The sequence below is a fragment of the Danio rerio genome, chromosome 7 (genome assembly GCF_052040795.2).
Source record: "Danio rerio strain M-AB ecotype USA chromosome 7, GRCz13ab, whole genome shotgun sequence".
Classification (NCBI taxonomy): domain Eukaryota; kingdom Metazoa; phylum Chordata; class Actinopteri; order Cypriniformes; family Danionidae; genus Danio; species Danio rerio.
The window spans coordinates 52,876,554-52,903,817 of NC_141027.1; the positions used below are offsets into that span (position 1 = coordinate 52,876,554).

The 27,264-nt window shown below is 37.6% G+C and overlaps 1 protein-coding gene and 1 non-coding gene across 4 annotated transcripts; both read left to right on the forward strand.

Moving 5' to 3' along the window:
* Positions 1–1,412: 1,412 nt before the first annotated feature.
* Positions 1,413–16,036, forward strand: cyp2x12 (cytochrome P450, family 2, subfamily X, polypeptide 12). Of its 3 annotated transcripts, none has more exons than XR_015496248.1 (10): positions 1,601–1,794; positions 1,884–2,046; positions 2,223–2,375; positions 3,978–4,138; positions 4,356–4,529; positions 4,611–4,749; positions 11,654–11,841; positions 12,190–12,234; positions 15,393–15,534; positions 15,645–16,036. It is a non-coding gene; the product is annotated as a cytochrome P450, family 2, subfamily X, polypeptide 12 (transcript). The 3 variants fall into 3 exon arrangements; XR_015496250.1 differs by having other exon boundaries at positions 1,602–1,794; positions 12,190–12,409; positions 13,210–15,534; XR_015496249.1 differs by lacking the exon at positions 12,190–12,234 and having other exon boundaries at positions 1,413–1,794.
* A 1,362-nt stretch (positions 16,037–17,398) lies between these two features.
* si:dkey-286h2.3 lies at positions 17,399–25,950 on the forward strand. The gene is given in 9 exon segments (NM_001079853.2): positions 17,399–17,572; positions 17,659–17,821; positions 17,948–18,100; positions 18,207–18,367; positions 18,619–18,792; positions 18,903–19,041; positions 21,063–21,250; positions 24,824–24,965; positions 25,071–25,950. Coding segments are annotated over 9 exon segments (1,491 nt in total). The 5' UTR covers positions 17,399–17,410; the 3' UTR covers positions 25,280–25,950.
* The last annotated feature ends 1,314 nt before the right edge of the window (positions 25,951–27,264 follow it).

The window sequence follows — 27,264 nt, forward strand, 5'->3', positions numbered from 1 at the left end:
AATGATGTCATGAGAGAATAGAAGTCTTTAGCATATGGTTTGTTTAAGTGATTGTTGAAGTCACCTCATACTACAAGCATGCTGTCATCCTCAGGGAACGTAGACTGAGCCCATACAATTGTTATCCCTCACTTCTAGATAGAAAAGTGATAGAGAATGCATGGCATTCAAAAGTGCAATTATTGGTAAATAAGAGTTTGAGTATTTGCAATTGTGAAAATACATGATGTGGAGTCTTGCTGATATAACTTTAGATCCAGCAGGAAAAGAGATCAGAGGTGAGCACGTAAGAAAATGCTCAGATGGGCTGAAGTGAGGCTGAGAGGAGAGCCCTGATGAGCTGAGGTGAGCGTGAGAGAGAACAGTCCGACGGGCTGAAGCAATCGAGAGACCGTGCCCTGAAAAACTGAGGTAAGCAAGTGAGTAAGAGCTCTCCGATGGGCTGAGGTGAGAGAGTTGGTGCCCTAGCTGGCTGGGAGCTAGGACTATTGTAAGGGCCCATGCCATTTTGGGGCCCCCAGAGTTACTATTAGGGGCCCAATTAAATTCTGCTTTTGCCTCTATGGCTCTTGAGAGGCATGGCCCATTTGAAGCAATTCAATCTATGAAGTAATGCAATCTATATCTATCTAGAGGATTTGTGTCTGGCATTTGTAATGGTCTAAAAGAAAACCATGTGGAGATTTTTTTTGCCATTGATAACATAGGCACAACAAGTTAACTTATGTGCACTCAAAAGCCACTAGGATGTGGTTTGTGCTGCCCTTTCTCAACAATGCCTTAGTATTAAAAAAAGGGCCAGACACAATGTTACCAAAATTGAAGGGAAATGTATTTTGGAACACTATAGGCTATTACAGTCAACATGGAGCTCTGTCCTCTCAGCCAATTACAATTTCTAAAAACTTGTTTGTTACTGTCTGCCCTGATTTAAGAGGTCATTTACAATGTCTAAAGGTTGTTCAAGTTATCTGATCTGATGTGTTGCTTTCAAAATCTTGCTGAATTTGCTATTGAAAATTACAAAAAATTACATATATTGTCAGACAAAATACTTGGTGTTATTTAAACTATATATTTTTCAAGACACTGTCCATTAAATAAAATGGTTTTGATGTAAAAAGTCTCCACGGTGAAGCACAAAGTGGCTTGCCATGATAAACCAACGATCTAAAGCAAAGTACAAAACAGCTGATTATTTTGTAGACATAAATGTAGCCCCACATTGACTGCACCAATGAGAGATTTATTTTTGAAATTGTATTGCTCTTAAAAATCAGTTCATTTTGTTGTTTGGTCACAGAAATATTCAGACTGCCAAAAATTGTTTTTGCAGAGCAAACTGGTCAACATCATGGACAAAATAACAAGATTACAAGACAAAATAAACCTTCAGGAATATCTTTATCAGGAGTACATGCTGACATTGACCTATAGTGAAAGTATCATTATCTATCCACCCTTGTTTTTAAACTTAGCTTACCTTTTCACCTGTACAGTCTACATTTCTAGTTCAACAAAGTTTATAAAGGTCAGCAAAATTGAAAGGAGGAGTTTTGTGTGCATGCGTATCAGTTCTCTGTTTGTATTAAATACCAGAGTTCAATCTCACCATCTACTAGATCAGTAACCATGTTGACTGCACTGGTTTTGTTGTGTCTAGGAGCCTTTCTTCTGTATTTGCAAGTGAGAATTCGGCGACCCAAAGACTTTCCTCCTGGACCTGCACCTGTTCCATTTTTTGGTAATTTGCTACAACTGAATCGCATAAACCCATTAAAAGACTTAGACAAGGTAAGTGCAGCAGAGCACCTCAAACACAATGAAAACTACAGAATTTAAAATAAGAAATGCATCCAAACATAAAACTTGTTTTTCTCCAGTTCGCTCAGCACTATGGATCAATCTATGGGATTTACATTGGTTCACGGCCAGCAGTGGTGTTAACAGGACAGAAAATGATCAAGGAGGCACTGATCACACAAGCAGCTGAGTTTGCTGGCAGAACAAACCATATGATGATCAGTCATATAACAAAGAGCAAAGGTAGTGCATAATGAAAACAGCACCTAACATATACTCACACGTGCACTGAGTGAGGTATTTTAACAAAAATATATTAACAAACTTCTGTTCTGTTATATTCTGTTATTCTGTTCTGTTCTTCTTTTCAAACTGCTGGGATTTGATGGCTTTCAAATGATATTTTTTTGTGAGTTTAGGGGTGATCATGGCAGATTATGGAGAAAGTTGGCGTGAACATCGTCGCTTTGCTCTGACCACACTGAGGAACTTCGGTCTTGGAAAGAAAAGTATGGAGCAGAGGATTCTGGAAGAGGTCAAACATATCTGTTTACTACTGGAGGAATCTGCTGGTACATATGACCACTTGTATCTTTATACACTCAACAACAATATAAACTCAACAGTTTTGGTTTTGCTTCCATTTACTAGGAGTTGAACTTTTTGTAAACAAAATGCCTATTTCTCTCAATTATTGTTTACACATTTATCTAAGTCTGTATTAGTTAGCACTTGTGTGCAGGTGTGTCTTGTCCATCTAGTGTTGCTGTCCATCTCCTTTGCATAGAGTAGATCTGTTTGTTGATTAAGGCCTCTAGAATGTCGTTCCACTCCTCTTCAATATCTGAGCAAAGTTGCTGGATATTGGCAGGAGCTAGAACACACTTGTCGTATAAGTTGATCTAGATCAACCCCAAGCGTGTTCAATGGGTGACATGCCCAGTGAGCATTTATGGGATGTTTTCAGCTTCCCAGAATTGTGTAGAGATCCTTGCAACCTCGGGCTGTGTATTATTATGCTGCAATATGAGGTGATGTTTGTGGATGAATGGCAAAACAATGGGCCTCTGGATCTCATCACGGTTTTTTTTTTATGCATTCAAATAGCCATCAGTTACATGCAGTTGTGTTCATGGTCCATAACATGTTTCCCCATACATAACATCATCCACCACCATGGGTTGCTTTATTCAAAATATTGACATCACTAAACCCATCACCCATACAATACCATTCACACTGACTGCCATCTGCTCAGTCCTGCAGTCAGCATGTCCATTGCATGCTCCCTCAAAACTTGCTTCGGCAATATCCTGTTTGATAAAATGCACATCTTAGAGTGGCCTTTTATTGTGGCCAGCCTAAAGCACACATGCAATAATCATGCTGTCTAATCAGCCACACCTGTGAGGTGAATGGATTATCTCAGCAATGAAGATGTGCTCAGATAACACCGATTTTGACAAATGTGTGAACGATATTACGAAGAACTTTTTTTTTTGTCCACATAAAAACCTAGAAATCTTCAGTTTAGCTCTTTGCAAATGTAATGTGTTTTCTTGTGTATGGATATACATCCAAAGTGCTTCTCAGTCATAAGGGGGTTTTCCCCACCAGTGTGCAGCCTCCACTTGGATGGTGCAATGGCAGCCACAGGACAACGACACCAGTGGTCTTACAGTACCACACACCAGCTTTTGTTGGAGTGGAGAGACTGTAATAGAGCCAATACAGTGAATGGGGATGATTGGGAGGCCTTGCTGGGTAAGGGCTAATGATGGAATTTGGCCAGGACACCTATGTTACCCCCTGCTTTTTTATGAGAAGTGCCATGGAATTTTAAATGACCACAGAGAGTCAGGACCTTGGTTTAATATCTCATCCAAAAGATGGTGCTCACTGACAGTATAGCATCCACTTCACTATACTGGGACTTTAGGACTCACACAGACTGCAAGTTGAGTGCCCCCTGTTGGCCTCACTAACACCTCTTCCAATATGGGAGCAAAAACAAAAGTGTTGCATTTATATTTTTGTTGAATGTGTTAATGTAACATTTATCATGCAGGGTCATATTCATTGTACAATATTTGAAGACTTTTTTACGATGTCAAAATTGCTAGAAAGCATTCAAACTTAAAAATAAAAACATCTCGAATTTCTTTTGTTTCCAGGAAAGTCAATTGACCCTCAACATCTGTATCACCAAGCTGCCTCAAACATCATTGCCTCAGTCATTTTTGGGTCACGATTTAATTACAAGGATGAATATTTTCAGACATTGATCACAACCATGGAAAAACTTACTAAAATTGTCATTGGAACATGGGCAATGGTAAATACAAAAAAATATATATCCAGCGTTATATCAAGACTGTTTTCACCATCTTAACTGACCAATATTGAAATACTTTGTTTACACTGGGTGTAAATAAGTACTGCCAAAATTATTGATAAATAATACTTACAGAGATTGTACAATACTGTAAAATTTATTGATATTTATTTCATTTAAAAAAACAGAAACAAAACATTTTTACTTTGAACTGCAGCTCTATGAAATAGCACCAGTGTTGAGGATTTTCCCACTGCCATTCTGGAAAGCTTTTCACTATTTTGAGAAAATCAAAAGACATAGTCTTAAAGTTGTGGAAGAACATAAGAAGTCATTTGTTGCTGGAGAGCCCAAAGACTTGATTGATTGTTATTTGGAGGAGATGAAGAAGGTAAGTCCCTCAAAGGGTGTTTGTGCGTCATCATGTAATTTTATTAAATTTATTGGTTACAAACTTTATTTTGATTATTAGAGAGCAGATCAACGCACCACATTTGATGAGGCCCAAATGGTAACTTTGCTGTTTGACCTGTTTTTGGCTGGAACTGAAACAACCTCTAACACACTCCGCACTTTAACTCTCTATTTGATGACTCATACTCATATACAAGGTAAGGAAAGTATCACTATACTATTGTATCAAAATGAATTATCTGTTAACTAAAGTTAATTCAGTAAATATACTTTACTTTATACTTTATCTGCAGACTGTTTGAGGATATTCACATCCTAATCAGGTGAACGCTGTAGGAATTACAACGGTTTGCATATGTGACTCCCACTTGTTAAGGAATTAAAAGTAATGGGATAGAATAATAATCATAAATCAAACTTTCACTTGTTAATACTTGATTGGAAATCCTTTGCAGTTATTTACAGCCTGAAGTCTTGAACGCATAGACATCACCAGATGCTGGGTTTCATCCCTGCTCTGCCAGGCCTTTAGAACAGCTGTCTTCAGTTCCTGCTTGTTCTTGGGGCATTTTTCCCTTTAGTTTTTTCATCGCCAAGTCAAAAGTATGCTTAATTGGAAACAGATTAGGGGATTGACTTGGCCATTGCATAATATTCCACTTCTTTCCTTTCAAAAACTCTTTGGTTGCTTTTGCAGTGTGCTTTGGGTCATTGTCCATCTGCACATTGAAGCACCGTTCAATGAGTTCTGAACTATTTCGGTTGATGTGAGCAGAAAATGTTGCCTGAAACACTTCAGAATTCATCCGGCTGCTTTTGTCAGCAGTCACATCATCAATAAATACAAGAGAACCAGTTCCACACCATGACACTACCACCACAATGCTTCACTGCTTAGGATCACAAGCAGTTCCTTTGCTTTTCCATACTTTTCTCTTCACATTACTCTGGTACAAGTAGATCTTGCTCTCATCTGTTCGTAAAATGTTGTTCCAGCACTGTGAAGGCTTTTTTAGAACTCTAATCTGGCCTTCCTGTTTTTGAGGCTCTCCAATGGTTTACATCTTATGGTGAAACCTCTGCATTCACTCTGGTGTAGTCTTCTCTTGATAGTTGACCTACCTCCTGGAGAGTGTTGTTGATCTGGCCAACTTTTGTGAAGGGTGTTTTCTTCACCAGGGAAAAAATTCTTCAGTCGTCCACCACAGTTGTTTTCAGGGTCTTTCTGGTCTTTTTATGTTGCTGAGAGTTCACTGGTGGTTTTTTTTTAAAAGAATGTTCTAGACAGTTGTTTTGGCCACGCCTAACGTTTTTGCTATCTCTCTGATAATTTTGTTTATTTCAGCCCAATTGATGGCTTGCTTGCCTGATAGTGACAGCTCTTTAGATCTCAACTTAAGAGTTGAAAGCAACAGATTACAATTGCAAATAGCTCACTTGAAATAAACTCTGGACCTTCTATCTGCTCATTGTTTTTGGGATAATGAGGAAATAACACACACCTGGCCATGAAGCAGCTGAGAAGCCAATTGTCAAATTACTTTTGGTCCCTTAACAAGTGGGAGGCACATTTGCAAACTGTTGTAATTCCTACAGCGTTCACCTTATTTGGATGTAAATAACCTCAAATCAAAGCTGATAGTCTGCAGTTAAAGCACATCTTTAATTCATTTCAAATTTAATGTGTTGGTGTGTAGAGCCAAAAATGTCTTGGTTTTAGGAGGGGGAAGGACAAGGGCTCAAGTGCTGAAATTTAAATGGTTTTATTACTAATAAAAATAACACAAAAAAAGAACTAAAACAAACCCGAGGGGGAACATTAAAAAACAAACAAACTTGACTGGAAAGGCTGGCAGGGATCAGCGCTGGAGAGAGTTGGGCATGACAGGACAAGGCAATAATTGACAACGAACTGTCACAGGACAGCAGAATTGAGGAGAATACAAATGAGAAATAATTAACAAACATACAAACAGGTGAACTGAATAAACTAATAATGGGTTAACAAGAAGGGTGGGACTAGACAATAGACTTGAGCACATGACACAGTGACAACACAAGCCATGTGCTCACTAGAAAAACAAGACTAGAACACACAGCCAATGAGAGAACTCATTAACCGCGTGTTCACATGAACATGACACTAAAGCATGTGGCACATGTAAATATGCACCACGTGCTAAACACCAACAGAAGACTGAACACAAGACACGAGTACACAATAAATAAAAACACTCACCATCTACTCACACATGCAACGTGCATGTTCCATCCCAGCACTTTCCGAAACTGAAACCAACAAGATTGAGATGTTGAGAACAATACGGCATGCTGCAGACAGAACAAACTCAAACACCAGGATGACCAGCACATTCCGAGCACACACAGACCTCGCGCACCCACACCACTACAATGACAAGTACAATGACACAACATACTAGACAAGACATGACTAATGTCTAGACTTTGCCACCAAAACAAAAATTAACGACAAAAATGCCAGAATCCTGACAACACATATATATATACACTACTCACAATAAGTCGTAGATATATAAACTAGATATCGCATAGGGGCCCTGAGCATGTGTCAATAGCGCCGCCACATTGGTACAGTGCTCCCAGGACAAATGTCATTCAACAGCACTAGTCAAGAAAATTTTATTACATGAAGATGCGCGACTTTATCGCTGTCTGCAGGTGTAGTAACAAGCAAACAAAGAAAACAAAGCACAAAGGCAGAACATTTCATAGTTGGGATCAAGTTTTTTACGTTTATGTATGTTCTGAATTTTTGTGCTAAACAGGTAACGTTATTGATGATAATACAGTCACTTACTGCATTTACCATAAGGCAAAGCAGCTCCAACTCGACACTAAATACTCGGCTTATGCTAGTTTTGTTAAATAAAATCAGCAAACAATGCAAAAGAAATATGATAACGAGATGCTGTGGTGCCAGAAACTTGATTTATTGTCGGCTAGTGAAGGAGTCGTTCATAACGGACATTCATTCACAAACGAATCACTCCCTCTGTCAGTTTGAGAAGTGAAAGCAGGAGAGGGGCTGTGTTTCAGGACACGAAGTAGATCAAATTTAACACTGAGGGTAGATAGTACATTTCCGAACAAACAAACACAAGCTTTTTGTCAGGAATGCCAATGCGATCACTGATCCATCAATGTAGAAAAGTGATGTAAAATTATAATTTTCGTAATTAAAAAAAAAATTGCATACTAACATCCAGGAAAACTCCCAATCATAGATATATGTGTATATCTCTGGCTTTGGATGGCCACAGTCCTCCATTGCACCTTGGTCCCACATTCATTTCAAAGGAGCGCTACCCTGTTCCAAAATGGCGGCTCTATTAACGCATTCCTTCCAATAGACAACAACAAGGTAGGCGACATCTAATGTATATATCGATGACAATAAGTTAGGGATATTGTGAGAGACAGTGAGCATCATACATACAGTGATTGTTTCACTTCACACATTTTTGGCATAGGGGGGCAATTGTATTGGGATGATAGACATACCTTATTTTGTGTTTTTGTGTCATATAATGGTCTTATTGTGTACAAGTGTGCCAATACCTAAAGACACCCCTTTTCAATGTGGCATCAATTTCAACATTCTGTGGGTATAAAAAGCTGGTATTGTCAGCAAGTCATTCCAAGTTCATCATTCAAACAGCTAGTATCTAAGGACTTATGCACTCAGACATCGTTATGCAACTGCCACACAGCTGCAGGCCCGTTTAAGAAATGTGAGGGGTACTAGGGTTTCCAGACGAACCATTCGCAACAACTTCACTGCTTTGGCTTGAATGCCAGACGACCATTGCAGGTGACTCCACTGACACCAAGACACGCCGTGAACGTTTGCAGTGGGCACAAGACATTGTGACCTGTGGTCTACCGTCCTGGTCAATGATCAGTGTCGGGTCACCTTTCAGGGAAATGATGGTCATCAGCGTTGCTGGAAAAGGCCAACGCTGCATCCCAAATCGCATACTTATGCACTATTCTACGCCATTTTGTAATATAAATAGTGTAAGTAGTGTGTTCACACTAAAAAGTCTAAAAATCATAAGTGCACTTAAATTATCCTGATGATGCACTCATTTAGCCGGTAAAACGAAGTTTGTAACGGTGGACACTTCATGCACTGAACGACCGCAGGTTTGCTTATGTAGCGGAAGGGGCGGAGCTGTCGGGTGCACATGTTGGATAACTTTTATTTATTTTGGATGGTGAAAGCTAAAGTCTCCTATGAGAGTGATTATAGTGCCTCCCGATGGTGAATGTGGTTATACTCACGGCAGGTATTATCTAATAATTCGGCCGTTTATTTCACAAATTTGGCAACCGTCAAACGTCATCAGGGAAACGGTTTGAATTTCCGCTTAGTAAAAAAAACATTAGTGAGCCATTTGGGATGACACTACATACATATACAATCCTGCTGAGTGTGTAAGTGCTTAAGTACATAGTGCATGAGTACATAGTGTATAGTGTGCCATTTGGGACGCAGCTCAAGTGAGAGATACACTGAGGTCAACATGGATCCCAGGGAAGAGGTGCAACAGCCTGGGCAGGCATCACCAATCAGCGCAAAGCAGATTTGATTATTGTAGATGGCTCAGTCACTGCACGTTCTTACATCAGAGACATCATACAACCCATCATCATCCTCCAATTCTGCCAGCACACCCCCAATTTTCTGTCTTTGTAGCAGAATTGTCACAGCTCGACTTCAGGAAGTTGGAGTTCCTCATATGGTATGGCCATCAATGTAGAGTCTGTGTGATCGTACCCCACCCCGATGTGCCCTACAAAACTACATTTAGCACTTGTGGAAGAGTGGAACACATTGCCTCAGAACAACATCATGAGGCTAGAGAGGAGCATGAGACGTCGCTGTCAAGCCATCATTGCGGCAAATGGTGGAAACACCTATAACTGACATTGTCATTTTTTGTTATTTGGGGCTATCCTTGTTATTGTCAAATTTTTTTGGGTAATGAATATTAAACTAATGAAAATTGTGTTTCTTCTCATACATTATTAGTAATATCAAAGGAAACTAGGGATGGGAAGATTAACCGATATGTATCGATACGCGGTCATGCGCGTGCACGATGCGAGTGCATCGGTAGAGCAGCAGAGGATGAATGAAATTTTGGAAGCAAATCGAGATGCATCGGTTTTTGCGAGATGCATCGGTTTTTCCAAGATACAGCTTATATTTTTAATATAGAATGTATTTTTTATTTATTAACAAGTGTTGTCAACCTGTTTTTGGCGCATAATTTAATCGACCTACTTAAAGTAAGCCTTAGCAACGGATTTGCGGATGTGTACACTTACACTACAACTGTATCAGGTGTGCGGATGAAGCTAGTAGTGCGCCCTCAGAAAGCGCGAGAAGCAAAACAAACATTTTATTCCCCACTGAGTTTTAAATCTAAAGTATGGCAACATTATGGATTTAAGGATGGACGACATGACAGGACAGATGCAATTTGCAAAAGTGTGCCGCGCATCTGTAAAATACACGGGCAGTACGACTAATCTGAAATCTCACTTGAAGCGGCGCCACTGTGTTGTTGTGAAAGCTCCATCTTCCAGTGGACCTCTATTCTGCCGCCCTATGCGCGGATATAACTGAGGACGCGCCGGATTCGCGGACCTCTGTTCTGCCGCCCTATGCGCGGACCTCTATTCTTCCGCCCTATGCGCGGATATAACTGAGGACGCGGGTGTCGCGGACCTCTATTCTGCCACCCTATGCGCGGATATAACTGAGGACAAGCGGGCGCTGATGGAGGTGTCGCGGACATAACTGAGGATGCGGGTGGTAAGGGGGGGTGTTGCGGACGCCGCCCTCTCTAACTTATACTGCCGCCCTAGGCGGCCGCCTAGGTCGCCTCTATGGACGTGCCGGCCCTGTTCATCTGCAAAGATATTCAGCCTAGTGTCACGGAGAACGAAGGTTTTGAACACCTCCTTCTGTTAATTTTTATTTAATAATAATAATATTAATATTAATAATAATAATGACAAAAATAATGGGCGTCACGGTGGCACAGTGGGTAGTTTGACCACCTCACAGCAAAAAGATTACTGGTTTGTTATATTTTTATTAGCCTGTTGTTTACAGTGACAGTGATGTTTCAAAGCAGCATAACACTGCTAGTTCACGACCTTAAGTTTTGAATATTCAGTGGCAAAATATATCTTTGTAAAACTTGTTTTCATAGTTGAAAAGTTAAATCACAATTCTTGTTGTGCAATGGTAAACCTTTATGTTGAAAGAGTGCAAATATATATATATATTTTAATATATATTGCACTTATACATTCTGTTTATCTTGAAAATACTTAAATAATATGTGCTATAGGTTCTAAAATGGCCCTCTACTGTAAACTGACACTCTGGCTCTGAGAGAAAAGCCAGTTTGTAAAAAAAGTCTTGGTTTTGCTTTGTTAATAAATAATCAAACTCATTCAATGGCACAGCATCCTCTTTCACATAATCTCATAAACTTGATCTAATTAGTTAGTGCTGAATTATCGCATCGTATCGTGATATGGGTGTAAATCGTATCGTGTCGCATCGCAATATGTCACAAATGTATCGCTAATATATCGGATCGTATTCTTTGTATCGAGATGCGTATCGGATCGGCATTATAGCTTAGATGCCCAACCCTAAAGGAAACTTTTACTTATTTCATTAAAATTCAGAGCAAATAGGAAAAGCACTCATGTAAATAACAATATCCCTAACTTATTATGAGTAGTGTATATATTTAACTATATATTAATTGAAGTCAGAATCATTTAATCCCCTGAATTATTGGCTGTTTATTTCCCCCCAATTTCTGTTTAACGGAGAGAAGATTTTTTCAACACATTTCTAAACACAATAGTTTAATTAATATATATATATATATATATATATATATATATATATATATATATATATATATATATATATATATATATATATATATTGGTGTACATTAAAATTTGGTATGAAATTGATTAAAATTGATTAAATGTTTTTCTGATATACTTATTTGTCTTCAGAGCAATGTCAGCGGGAGATCGATGAAGTCCTTGGTGCTCGTGATCATGTCACATATGAGGACAGAAACGACATGCATTTTGTTCAAGCAGTGATTCATGAGGGTCAGCGTGTTGCTGATATTGTTCCTCTCAATGTTTTTCACACTGCCAGAACAGACACTCAACTCCGAGGCTACAGCATCCCGAAGGTAACATTTAATGTACTTACTATACTGTTCAACTACATACATTTTGTTAAATCCAACTTAATATGGCTTTTGTGTAACTTTGAACACCCTATAAATGTTGTATAAGTGCAAAATTTTAATAAATCTTAAAAAATGTATTTTTAAAATTAATTGTTATTAATTAATTATCCACACTGTCATTCCAGAGAACAAAACATTATAGCAATTTACAATAATGTAATTTAATGCAATGTGTTACATTACATTACATTTAATGTATAGTAAATTCTAAGTTTTTAGTTGCTATAGTAACACAACAACTATAGTAATATACACAAATTAGCCATACTGTTTTTTTTTTCAACACAGGCTCATTCTGGACATTTCTGGAGACCGCAAATTATGTGGCCGGAGGTACATATGGCTGTATTTAAAATTTTAAACAAACACTATGGGGTGGTATGACGCTGTTCTTTTTCAACCTTACTGGTTGACTGCTTACCTCCGTGTAGAGGGCTTTAACAGTACAATCAGTTTGTCCAGTTAGCTCATCGTGTATGATGACGGGGTATGAGTTCGGGGAGGAGCGGTTCCAGAATTCAGGTTATACAAAAACAAAATCTAAAAAATAAAATGAATGAGTGAATAACAGGGTGAGAATGGGGTAAAATCCGTAAAATTGGCAAAAATCAGACAAGGGCTTTTCTTTTTCTGGACGGCTTTTGTAAATTGTCGGTTGGGTTTAGGGAAGTAAGTGGGTTGGCAGGTCAATCGCTAAAATTGGTTGGGTTTAGGGAAAAAAGGAGAGTGGGTCAGTTGATCGGTCGGCTGATCAGTCAGTCATCCACTCATTCAGTCAGTCAGACAGACGGTCGGTCGACAGCGGCCTCTGCTGGGTTTACGCGAGAACAGCGGGCGCGAACAGCACTCGCGAGAGAAATTTGAGATACAAAAATAGCACACACAGCGATCTCTCGTGGATTCCGGAAAACAAAAACTGCAAAAATATGTATCTCCCGGGATGCATTTTGCAGTCTCCAGAAACGTCTACGGGACTACATTTTCAGAATAAGCCTGGGTTGGTTGTTTTCTACGGGATGTGAATCATGACAATTATAGCTAATGTTAAAGCGTTATTTTATGTACAAGTAGTAAATTCCTGCTAGACATTCCTTTTGTGTCAGCTGCAGGATCGTCAGCTAGTACCACCATGCACTGATGTTTTGCCCCCTACTCAGTACACCTCAGTGGGGGGGAGTAGGGGCAGTGGCTTAAGGAGATGTCTCCCCGCCACCCCCTGCAGCTGCCCTTAATGGAGTACCACACCCCAATTCTTGTCCCTTCTCTGTAGCCACATTCAATAACTTGCCTTCTCCGCCAGCTCCTTAGGCCATACTCACACTATGTACAGTTGCCTTGAACCGGGCCAAAGCACGCTTGTCCCCCCTCCCGTCTCCCCAGACGGCCCGCACTCACACTATAATCGGGCCATGGCACGCATACGTCATCGATGCTGCGCTGTTTAGTAAGCGCTCTCGCTCAGCACAGAAGAGGTTTCTCTAGTTATATCGTTTCAGTTGTTTGATATGCAGTGACATGCAGTCAAATATTTCGCCAAACAGTCCTCGGGGATGCAGTGACACGGAGTCAGATATTTCGCCGAACAGATCCGCCACTTTCGGCACTTATAAACAATCATAAATCCCTCATACTGCAGGAATGAGGAGGTTTGCTGAAGGTGCGCAGCTGTCGTGCAGTGAGGGGTTTGTGTATTTAATAAACTAAGGCAGTTTGTGTTTATTGAACAGTAAGATTGATAAATAAATCCATATGAAGCAGTGCCTTAAAAGTCACATCTCGCATTCAGTTTCAGGCTTTGGCGTGTTTTGCAAGTGAAAAGCCCAAGTGAACCGCGCTCAGGCACACCTCTTCCAACCGGGCCAAGGTCAGCCAAGTGAATTGGCTTGAGCCCGATTCAGCGCACTCACACTTCTCAAACGATCCGGGAAACAGGCCTGGGCATGGTACGGATGGCATAGTGCGAGTAGGCCCTTAATTGCTCTCCTCAGACTCATCCCAGATGCCCCAGTAGCATGGAGAAGATGAATTACTGACTTTCCAACAAATCCCCTGCACCCAACTTCTATGGGATGTACCGTCGCCGTCCAACCCTCGAATCTACATTCAGTTGCTAAGTCAGAGTTCTTGTGCCACTTGAACTCATGCGCCTCTGCCATTCCCTCCTCCCACGGCAAAGTCAGCTCAATCACCAAAACCTTCTTAGCCACTGCTGACCAAATCACTGCATCTGCTCTTAGTGTTGATTTGCTTGGTCTCAGTTGAAAAGATGATTTGAGAGTCCAAGTCAATGCACATCTCCCACCCTGTTCCAGGTGCAAGCAGGCACCTTGTTGTCACTGTACCTGTAGTCAGTCCCCTTCTCCTGGAACCTGATGTTAGGCCGAGGAGATGCTGATGTACTGTTTACTTGTACTCTGCATTTTCCAGAGGCTTTTTAGCAGCTGGTTGTGTCATCATTGAAAGCGGCCCTGCATCAAGACAGGATATGTTGCAGGTCTGCATTGGCTCTATTGCACAGGCGGCATCTGTCCTCAGATCCGAACCATTGCAAGAGATTACGAGGGCAGGGGAGGGTATCGTATGCTGCTCTTACGAGGAAACTCAGCCGTGACCGTGGAGTTCGGCTAATATCTAGCCTGGTTATGGCCCTGTTAATCATGTCCTACCAGCGGGTCCATGCTCCTTGCTTGCCCTGGACAATAGCCTTTAAGAAAAGGTGGTCCTGTTCCACCGCCATAACCTTCCTCTGCTCCCTTGTGGCTTTGGACCGAAACTGTGATGGGACTCCCCAAATCATCCCTGCTCTGCTGGTTTGAACTCTTCCCATTATCTCCTTGTGCTGAAGCCTGTCAATGGCTTAGTTGACCTCCTGCTGCGTCCTCCACTTGTGCCCCGTGCGGCTACTTTTGGATTCAATTCATTGACCTTTCTTTAAAAATGAGAGTAAACTCGTTGCCATATAATTATTAAGAAAACAAACTATGTGTATAATTATAAAAGTTGAGTCAATAGATTTACTGACTTTTAAATAACATCAACTTGTAACCGTCAAGGCAACGGATTTACTTACTTTTTTTTTACAATGTGCATGAGCATTGACATTGACAAGTCATAATGATACCTCAGCCAATAATTAGCTAATAATTGTTTAAAGCAGATCATTGGAAGTTGAAGTACATTACTATGACTATTGTGGTAATTAACATGAATTTACATCATTAGTTAAAAAGTATATGTTAGTAGTAAATTAATGTATTAAAGATCATTTAACTAATACCAATTTATACAATTCACAAGTATGAAGTATATGCTCATGCAGCAATAATTAATAAATGGTTAAGCTCTTCATGAGTTACACATCATGATTATCTGTGCCCACAATGTAAAGTGCCACCATATTTTTTCTCTGTGGAATTATAACAACTACTAAACAGGATTTTGCCATAAAGAGTTCCATAAGCTAATCTTATTAAAAACTTGTGCTTTTACAGGGGACAATTATCATCCCGTATCTGTCATCTTCTCTTAGAGAAGAAAGTCAGTGGAAGTTTCCACATGAGTTCAACCCTCAAAACTTCTTGAATGAAAAAGGAGAATTTGTGAAGAATGATGCATTCATGCCTTTCTCTGCAGGTGTGTGCTACATATATCTTACTGGACAAAATAACTAGTATTTTCATAAATTAATGTGCTTGTATTGTGTTTTTGTTTGTATGATGCACATATATTTTCCTATTTTCTAGGTCCTCGTGTGTGCTTAGGAGAGAATCTAGCCCGCATGGAGCTCTTCCTCATTCTGGTCACTGTGCTGCGGAAATTTCGTCTGGTCTGGCCGAAGGATGCAGGAGAACCGGACTTCACATATATATATGGAGGGACTCAGTCATTGAAACCTTACCCTATGATTGTAGAGCTGCGGACGCCTGGAGAGACCCATGAATATGCTAACTGAACATATTTGTGTCACACTGTAAACTATCACGAAGTCGCATTTAAAGTACTATATTTAGTTATTAACGCACAAAACATTTTGGTTATAACGCACAATACACTAAAAATGTGCAAGACTATAACACGTAAACTCTGTATGACAACTTGTACTGACAATAAAAATAAATTTGTTTATGTTGTTAAACTCATTTGTTTATTTGTTGAACAACTACAGCAAAATGCAATTATTTCTATCATATTTGACAATCTACATTTAATATAACTAGTTATAATGCTAGTCACTAGGAATGAACCAACCCAACACAAAAATTACCAGTCTGTCAGATGAAGAAGAGCCAAGATTCAGAGTCAGAGTCAATAAAAGAATGTATACTGAAGATTTTCATAAAGCAGAAGCCAGCTTCATTACCTTCAAAGAGTTCATAGGCCACTCTCCTTACAATCTCAAAACAACAATTATACTGTAATGTGTCACTAACTTATAGACCCTTTAACCTTGGTAAATTACAGTTAGAACTTTTCCAAAGATGAATGCAGAGGTGGGCTCATATTGGTTTTCAGGATAGGCTATGACAGGAGTCACGGCCCAGACAGCCACTATTCACAGCTTTGTTTGCTTTCCTGCATTAAGACCCTGCATGTTTTCTTTCTTTTTATTAATAAAAAGTCATTGCCACTCTCTAATTTAAAATGACGAAATAACTTAATTTAAAAATTACTTTATACATTACTTTATACATTTTTATATTTTCTGTGTCGTTTAGTGTGGTTTATGTATGAATCAATTTCGAGAGCATCATGTGCTTATGATTGATCATGGCTGGTCCAGCATTAGTTAACATAACTGTCTCGATTTAAAAGGTCATTTACAATGACTAAATGTTGTTCAGGTAAGCTGAACTAACGTGTAGCTTTTAGCTTTGCTAAATTCTTTATTGAGAATTACAAAAATATCGTCAGGCTTAGACTTAGACTAGTGTTATTAATACAGATTCTCAAGTCACTGTCCATTAAATAAAATGGTTTATAATAAAACAAAAAGTCCCCCATGGTGAAAGACAAAGTGACTCCTTGTGATAAACCAGAGACCAGGAGCAAAGTCCAAAAACAGCTGATTATTTTTAGACAATAAATGTGGGCCCACATTGACTGCACCAATCACATTTTAGATTTAGATTTATTTGTGAAATGTTCTCGCTCTGAAAAAAATTTCTGTCAGGATGTTTTGTTGTTTGGTCACTGAAATATTCATGCTGCCAAAAAAAATATGTTAATGCAGCACAAATTGGCAGTAATAAAAAAACAAGATTACAGGACAAAATAAACCTTCAGGAATATCTTTATCAGGAGTGCATTCTGGCATCGACCTTTAGTGAAAGTATCAGTATCTCTCCACCACAAAACTTAGCGTACATTTCCACTGTACAATCTACATTTCTTGTTCAACAAAGTTTATAAAGGTCAGCAAAGTTTAAAGGAGGAGTTTTGTGTGCATGCGTATCAGTTCTCTGTTTGTATTAAATACCAGAGTTCAGTCTGACCATCTAGAAGAGTAAGCATGTTGACTGCACTGGTTTTGTTGTGTCTAGGAGCCTTTCTTCTGTACTTGCAGCTGAGAATTCGGCGACCCAGAAACTTTCCTCCTGGACCTGCACCTGTTCCAATCTTTGGCAATTTGCTACAACTGAACCACATAAACCCAATAAAAGACTTAGACAAGGTAAGTGCATCAGAGCACCTCAAACACAATGAAAACTACAGAATTTAAAATAAGAAATGCATCCAAACATCCAAGCTTTTCTGCAGTTTGCTCAGCACTATGGATCAATCTATGGGATATACATTGGTTCAAAGCCAGCAGTGGTGTTAACAGGACAGAAAATGATTAAGGAGGCACTGATCACACAAGGGGCTGAGTTTGCCGGCAGATCAAACAAGATGATGGTCAGTCATGTAACAAGAAGCAAAGGTAATGCAGATGGAAAGCAGCAGTTACACTCACACATTTGCACTGAAGAATTTTAACAAATGTATATTAACAAACTTCCACTGCTGGGATTTGATGGCTTTCAAATGATATTTTTTGTGAGTTTAGGGGTGATCATGGCAGATTATGGAGAAAGTTGGCGTGAACATCGTCGCTTTGCTCTGACCACACTGAGGAACTTCGGCCTTGGAAAGAAAAGTATGGAGCAGAGGATTCTGGAGGAGGTCAAACATATCTGTTTACTACTGGAGGAATCTGCTGGTACATGAGACACCTTTAATATTTATATATTTGAAACATTTATACAAGTATTATATATATGAACATGTAAATTAAAATTACAATCTTTTGTATTCCTTTTATTTAGGAAAGCCAATTGACCCTCAGCATCTATATCACCAAGCTGCCTCAAACATCATTGCCTCAATCATTTTTAGGTCACGATTCGATTATCAGGATGAATATTTTCAGACATTGATCACAACCATGGAAAAACTTACTAAAATTGCCATTGGTCCATGGGCAATGGTAAATACAATAAAAACATATACTATATACTTCACCGTTTACTCTAAATACTTTGTCTTGACTAAGCATATTACTTCTACAAATAAAAAAGATGCTATTTATAATCTTATTTACACTTATTATCTTTTTTACACTAAGTGTAAATAATCACTTCTAACAATAAATAGTAAATAAATTGCAGAATGTACGGTGTTAGAAGCTGTAATGCCAACTATTTTAATAACACAAAATTATTTTATCTTGAATTGCAGCTCTATGAAATAGCACCAGTGGTGAGGATTTTCCCACTGCCATTCCATAAAGCTTTTCAGTATTTTGAGCAAATCACAAATCATGTTCTTAAAGTTGTGGAGGAGCACAAGACGTCACGTGTTGCTGGGGAGCCCAGAGACTTGATTGACTGTTACTTGGAGGAGATGAACAGGGTAAGACACCCAAGTTTCTCAGGTGTGTGTTATCATATAGAAAGTTGCATGTGAGTTTAATGTCCTTTGAGTTACAATGGTTCGGGAGTAAAAGTCTTCTGTTTTTATAGAGATCAGATCAACACACCACATTTGATGAGTCGCAGATGGTCACTTTGCTGTTTGACCTGTTTATTGCTGGAACTGAAACAACCTCTAACACACTCCGCACATTAACTCTCTATTTGATGACTTACACTCATATACAAGGTAAGGAAAATCAAACCATATGATCTCTATGATTCATTTTGATACAGTTTATAAATATGAGCATGCTGGTAAATTGCTGTGCATAAAAACTTGTATATTTATAGTATACTTCAAGTTTTCAATATATGTAAATTAATGTATGATAATTAATGGAAAATCTATGAAACCTGTACCGGGTCCGGAGTGCTATGTAAAGGCCTGTGGTGTGCCAATACTCCTTAATAAGGTACCATTTCAAAGCTTAGAATCTCAAATTTCTACATCCCTGCATTTTTTCATCATTTAGACATTTATGTAAAAAAATTGTAATTAAAAATGTGTATCAAGTATTAAACAAAACTGCAGTTATACCGCTTTTATAAAGCGGTTATAGAACAACAACAAAAAAAGCACCTAGTATTAAGTTGGCTCATTTTAGGGCAGAAACATATGCAATCGAATTTATTAGATGCCAATATTTGAAAGCTTAGAATCTGTTTTATGCTGATATTCATCATCAAAATTTCAATTATTTACACTTAATTTACACATTCCACTCTCAAAAAGGCCATTTCAATATTTAAATTAGGATAACTCTTTTTTTCAACTATTTTAGTCTGCTGCTGTCATCTAGTATCAAACAAAACAAATGTGCAGTTATCTACTGCACACAGAGCCTAGGTTACACACTTTCAAATAGAGGCTTTTGAACAGAACCAAAAAGAGATGAGTTTTTAGGTTTCTCAAACATGTACAATATAATTGATCACTTCAGCAGTATGTAACTTCAAAGGGGTTTCTGTTAAATGACCCTGAGATTTTGAATTTATAGCACTGTATGGAGGTATGGCAGTCAGATATTATATTTAAAAATCTTTATTACACGTTCCTTCGGATGGAATAGAATTTCATAGAACATGAACATCTTGCATAGAACCTTCATCTGTCTGCTGACATCTGCTGGAATCAAACACAATTTGAGCACATTGAGCATAAATTTAAGTTTCTGAAAAAAGGTAACGCTTTACAATAACAGTACATAAATACTGATGTGTTAATATGTAAACTAAACGTTACTTTATTATGAACTAATGATGAGTTAATGTGTGTGCTAATCAAGAGCTAACCTTAACTACAACATGAGTCACATGAGTTCATGCGTGAATAACGGCTACCTTAATTACTTGTTAGTACATGATTGTTTGTTAACTTCTTAGACTCAACAACTATTTGAAGTTTTTCCACCTGGATTTTTCAACCCAAATTAAAAAGCTTTCCATACCCACATACAGAGGTGTAACTGCAAAATGTTGGTGTAATTTTACAAGAAACCTTTTGAAATGACATAAAGCAGTGTTAAAAGTGCTAAAAATTCCCAGCAAAAAAACAGGCATTTATAATAACAGTACATGAATAAAGATGTATTTATGTGTAAACTAAACATTACTTTATTATGAACTAATGATCAGTTAATGTATACGCTAATCATAAACTAACTTTGAATACAACATAGTCAGAAGAGCTCATGTGTGAATAACGGTGTAATTGTGTAATTACTTGCTAGTACATGTAATATGCTAGTACATTAATGTATAAATTAGCGTTTATGTTTAAGCTAAGTGTAACCAACATGAACTCATGAGATGTTAATATATAATTATGTTGGGAATTTACTTGGAGGGGCACACCATCATTAACTCATCCTTAACTACTCATGAACTCCTGTGTTTAAACTGTTGATGTTGACAGAACAATTTTCTATTGTTATTCAGTGTAAAGATGGACGTGCATAAGGAGATCATGAGTAGCTAAGAATGGGTTAATGATGATGTGCCCCTCTAAGTAAAGTCATGGCATAATTATATATTACCAGTTCATGATGGATAAATTAAGCATGATCTAATGTGGTATTTAATACATTAATTAACATCTTCCAGAATTATATTTATTAAACTCTTATAGCAATTGTTCATGTGTTTATAAATTGTTCTTAGCATTCACAGTCTTTCAATCTCTACTTGTGTCTTTTAATGACTATTCAGAGCAATGTCAGCGGGAGATCGATGAAGTCCTTGGTGCTCGTGATCATGTCACATATGAGGACAGAAACGCCATGCATTTTGTTCAAGCAGTGATTCATGAGGGTCAGCGTGTTGCTGATATTGTTCCTCTTAGTATGTTTCACACCGCCAGAACTGACACTCAACTCCGAGGCTACAGCATCCCAAAGGTAAGATTTAATGTACTTACTATATCGTTCAACTACACACATTTCTTTAATTCCATGTTAATGTGTCTTTTATAGTTTCATTAAAAAATGTAACTAAGAACATCTTATACATGTTGTGACAAGTACATTTTTAAATGAATCTTATGAATCTTATTATTTGCCATTCGTGGACTGTAAACTTTAACTTTAAAATGTGAGATTAATTTAATTTGAGAACACATTACATTATTTAATGCACTTATAATAAGCAGACAGAAAGCAGGATGATGCAATCAGAGTGAAATATGTGTAACCCTATGAGCAAAAATCTAGCTGTGACAATATGTCAGTGCTTACTTTGCACTTTGAAGCCTAACTAACAAGCTATGAGTGTCCAGCAGTTGAAGCCACAAACCAAACTAGTTCAGCACTGATAGAATAGATGCAATGTGTGGATGTACTTGAAAACATAACCTTCTGTAGTGCATTTAGTTGTTGTTTAAAGCCATTTGGTGATTTTAGTCATCGTACAGTATAACCTTCATCTTCTCATCAGTGATATGCAGTCGAAACCGTCTCTCGGTCATTGTGTGTATCCATTTTGAGCCGTCTTTGACACTTTTTAATAGCTTTGAGCAAAGATGCCCAAACTATGGCCCACGGGCCAAAGTTGGCCCATGGTAACCTTTGATTTGGCCCACCATTCCATCTGAGGAGAGAGAGAGAGAGAATTAAGAGAAGGAGGATGCTTTAGAGACTGTAATTTCTAATTTAATGTAACCTTTTTTTGTTTGTTTATTTGTTTGTTTGTTTGTTTGTTTGATTGCTAAGCTACAAAAACAACTAACTGAAATGTGAAATGTAAATAAATCTGTTTTTTTTTAATGTACGTACTGTCACCCGATGGATGGAGAACAATGCAGACATTAGTGTGCAAATGAAGGCAATGGCAGATTCTGCTTGACTAAAGTGTATTCAGCATTGTACTCCACTCTTATAACTGTTTTTTTTTTTTTTTTTAATAAGTTACTATTTACAATTATACAGCATTCGTTAATATGGTTTAAAGTAATGTTTTTTTTTTATTAATTTTTAAAGTTTCGGCCCATAGCTCTCAATAATATTTGGTTTTTAGCCCTTCATAGGGAACGGTTTGGGCATCCCTGCTTTTGAATGTTGAGGTTTGATTCTGTCTTATGTGATTCTTCTATGCATGATCTGACTGAGCGAGAATTACAGGACTGATTATTCTACTTATTCAACCACTATAAACAAGAGAAAATAAACAAAGTATTAACCGCAGATTGAAAGAAAGAAGTGGAGTAAAAGTAGTAAAAATGTACAGTATAGTAAAAGTAAAGTACAGTATTAGTACATACTTTTTAAACTATTTATTTAAGTAAAATTACGTAGGAAAAATACACAATTACAGTCATTTGAGTTTTTGTAAATTGTTACTTTCCTCCACTGGTGATAATTCTATAGATACTAGTCTATAGTATCACCAGTGGTGGAAAGAGTACTGAAAAGGCATACTTCAGCAATAGTACCATTACTTGCCTAAAAATGTATTGTGAGTAGAGTAAAAGTACCTGTTGTAAATATTACACAAAGTATGAGTAAAAAGTAGCCCTTTTACAAGTACTCATGAGTAGTGAGTATTATGCTGTTAAAAGTTGATGCATTTACATGTAATTTGGTGGATGTGTGTAAACGTAACATTCTGTAGTGCATTTAGTTATTGCCCAGCAGGGACACAAAGTCATAAGACGTTAATATTAGGTTAGATTTAGATTGTGATGTCAGGTGACCAAAATTCAATGTCTAGCCAGTGTCTAAGGACAACATTAATTACATCAAATGATGTTGATATTTGGTTGATTTTAGGTTGTGTTAGAAAGTGACCAAAATCCAATGTCGAGCCAACATCTTACACCAACTTCCTATTGATGTCAAATACTGACATTTATTCATCAGGTATGGCAACCAAAATTCAACATCTGATACACGTCATAGTGGTAACGTCAACACAACGTCAAGCTGTAATATCATTAGACGTTAATATTTGGTTGGTTTTAGGTTGGACGTTGGACATTGACATCGCGCTGATGTTGAGTTCTGGTGTAAACCCGATTTTCATTTCCAAACAAAATGCAGCATCTCCATGACGTTAGGGTACAATTTCAATCTGACGGCATGTTGACGTCTTGTGTCTACTGGGTTTTGAAGGCCTTTTCGGTCATCATACTGTAAATAACCATCATCTTCTCATCAGTGACATGCATTTAAACCAGGGGTGCCCATACTCTGTCCTGGAGGGCCGGTGTCCTGCAAAGTTTAGTTCCAATCCCAATTAGACGCACCTTAGCAAGCTAATCAATCTCATACTAAGCTTTCTAGAAACATTCGTGCAGGTGTGTTGAGGTTTTTTGTCCGTTTTTTTTGCCCTCGAGTCCGAGTAATTTGATTTTGAGTATCTACTCATACCGAAACCCGATCCGATACTTCTATAATACAATAAAAAAAAATAAAGAAGAGCGAAGAAACAGATCCAGGATGTTCCTTATTTTTTATTTAATTCACCTTATTTTAACATTTAACAACTCTGTTAACAAAGAGGGTACAACACTGAAAACGTGATTTACATATGTTCCAGTGGGCTAGATATTAATTAACAGTCAATCAAACATCTTTACCAAAGCCTCACTACTTGACGGTTGGTCTCATGCATCCACCATGATTGTAGTTTATTTACACTTTTCACTCACATTTGTAGTTTTGATCGAATGCATGTCCAATTCCCAATGTACTTTGGGCAATATCAGTGGTTAGAGTATGGACCGTCCTACACTTAAAATTTTGATCGGAAATTGTAAACCCTCAGGGAACCTTTGGCATACTCTTTTCAACATACTACGATTTGGGACATGTTTGTGCCATCAATCCGTCTCTTGTTTCTTTCTTTGAATTAGCAGGATTTGAACGAGAGTAACATAAGACAGTCCAGTGATGTCGTCTTGAAGATGTCTCATAACAACTTAACTGAACTATATTACACGGTCAAAAAAACTGCCTTGCTTCCATCTCCATGACACAACGTCTTCTTTCCCGGAAGTGACATCAGCATATAGCCTACTCTATGGTGAAAATTAAATTACTTAGTACAATATTTTTTTGCTATTCAATAAGTTTTGCTTTTCAGGTTATTATTAATTTAACATAAATAAAAACAATGAACTTATGGCTCTTATAGGACATACTAATTCTATTTTCAAATACTATTTAGGACAGATAGGATGCGAATTGTGATGCAGCAACACTCGCACTTTCCACTTCAAGCTTTGCAGTTTCTGTGTGGTGAAGTTGGAGGTCTGCCACCACATAAAGATAGATGTGTTAAAAATAATGAGAATATATATATATATATATATATATATATATATATATATATATATATATATATATATATATATATATATTTATATTAGTGTTAATACATTAGTATTTTTTCCAGTGGAATTAAAGCTACAACTACTAAAAAGCATGTTCACCGTAAGGATTTGCTAATCTTATTAAAAACGTGTGCTTTAACAGGGGACAATTATCATCCCGTATCTGTCATCTTCTCTCAGAGAGGAAGGTCAGTGGAAGTTTCCACATGAGTTCAACCCTCAAAACTTCCTGAATGAAAAAGGAGAATTTGTGAAGAATGATGCATTCATGCCTTTCTCTGCAGGTGTGTGCTACATAGATCTTACTGGACAAAATAACTAGTATTTTCATAAATTAATGTGCTTGTATTGTGTTTTTGTTTGTATGATGCACATATATTTTTTTCTAGGTCCTCGTGTGTGCTTAGGAGAGAATCTAGCCCGCATGGAGCTCTTCCTCATTCTGGTCACTGTGCTGCGGAAATTTCGTCTGGTCTGGCCGAAGGATGCAGGAGAACCGGACTTCACATATATATATGGAGGGACTCAGTCATTGAAACCTTACCCTATGATTGTAGAGCTGCGGACGCCTGGAGAGACCCATGAATATGCTAAGTGAACATATTTGTGTCACACAGTAAACTATCACGAAGACACCATTTCAAATACTATAAAGTAGTTTATAACGCACAAAACCTTTTGCTTATAACACACAATACACTAAAATGTGACTAACATAAAAGCCATGTACAGTATGACAACTTCTACAGACAATAATGACAAAAAAACACCTTTGCATTACATGATTAAGGTCATTGTTTAATTGTGTTTGCTAATTTATGAAACTACATCACAAATGAAACAGTATTTCTATCATATTTGAAAAGCTATCAGTTAAATGCTAGTGGCTGGATCTTTAGCTGTTGTAACAGTTAGCCGCTTACAACACATTGAAAAGGTAGCAAACAAAAAACTGCTTAAATATTATTGTGCTGCTATAGTCAATTAGTCAAATGGAATTTCGTATTTATATACCTTAAGAATTCTAGCCTAAAATTAAATTTGTTAAAAATATATTTTATACTTTTTACATATGTGCATGTAACAACAAAGACTGTAACAAATCTGTTTGAGAATCAGTGAAGTTGTTCTTCAAGTTCTCATGGTGACAGTAGATCTTTTATTAATGTGTTTTGTTTGGCAGAACATCCCTCTGTAGTTCTCCATGTTTGATCAACTTCTATAATGGATTATTTTCACATTTAAATAAAGCTGCAACAAGATACAAAATACATGTTGTGCATGTTTTTCCTATTTCAGCAAATAATTTGTGGTTACATGTGCTTAAATATGTCTACAGCTAGATTTACAGGTTGTGATTGAACTTTATTTTTGTCAGTTATACATTGCATAATTTAAAAAAGTATTTAACAGACTCTTGTCTGTATTATGCTGAATATCTCTTTACATCCTTTGTAACTTCAACATAGACTCTATATGTTTCTGCATAAACCAGAAGCTGCTGAGACTTTTATCCCATCATGTTACTTTTTGCCCATTATTCCCTTATAGCAAACCAATGGTAGAAGGAGCCTGGTTAGGAATATTGTGGCTAAAGCCTTCAAACTAACCTCAACTGAGAGTAACCATCAGTCCATTAGTAGAGGCAAATGGTCAGATTTTGAAGATTACCAAAAAATTTTTTTTTCAGTGAATTAAAATGCATTGATTAATTGTTCACCAAAAGGATAATATTATGTGCTAGCAAAATTGTAAATTTTAATTTCTTAACAACTTAAAGTAGCTCACAGATCTTTTGGCAAGGCAATGTGCAATACAAATGTTATCATAAAGTGGCCAATTTGGTAACTAGACAACATGGTGCTAACCAAATGTGGGCCACTTACGAAAATGTGGCACAATTGACAAAGGTTAGGGCTATAACCAAATCTGGCCCATATACATTTCCGCAAAGATTGCGCAGTTATTAAAGTAGTATTAAAGCAGTGAAAAGCCTTTATTTACAATGTCATCTTATCTTGATTTATTGCTTTTACACCGTACATCTTTAAGAACTGAATAAAAGAAGAGTAAAATCCATTCAGGGTTGATGTTTTAAGCCTATTCAAGTCAGTACGAGTCCTATTCTGCTCAGAAATTTAAAAGCTTGACAAAAATCAAACACAATTTCTATATCAAACTGATTTGAGACTGGAACTGAATAAAAGGCTTGTAAATATGAATAGAATTATACATTCATCAGCTCAACCCTGGTTATTTTTGTATGTTATTAAACTAGACCAGGGCCCCGTTTCAGAAAGGAGGTTAAGTGAAAACATGGAAATGAGTGAAACTCTTGAGTTTTCCATTTCAAAATGGCAGGTTTGTCAAACTGGAGAAAGCAGGGTAAGCCTGCTTCTGAAAGAGAGGTAACTTTAACTCAGAGTCAGTTACTATGGTAGCTTACTCTGTGAACCTAACCTAGTCAGGTGTAGGTTTTATTCTCTAAACTCTGAGTTTCTGTCGGTCTCCTCCCCTTTTTTTTTTTTTTTTAAAGAGGAACTTGTATTTCTCGCCCTAGCCTTACATTTCCACTCACCTATT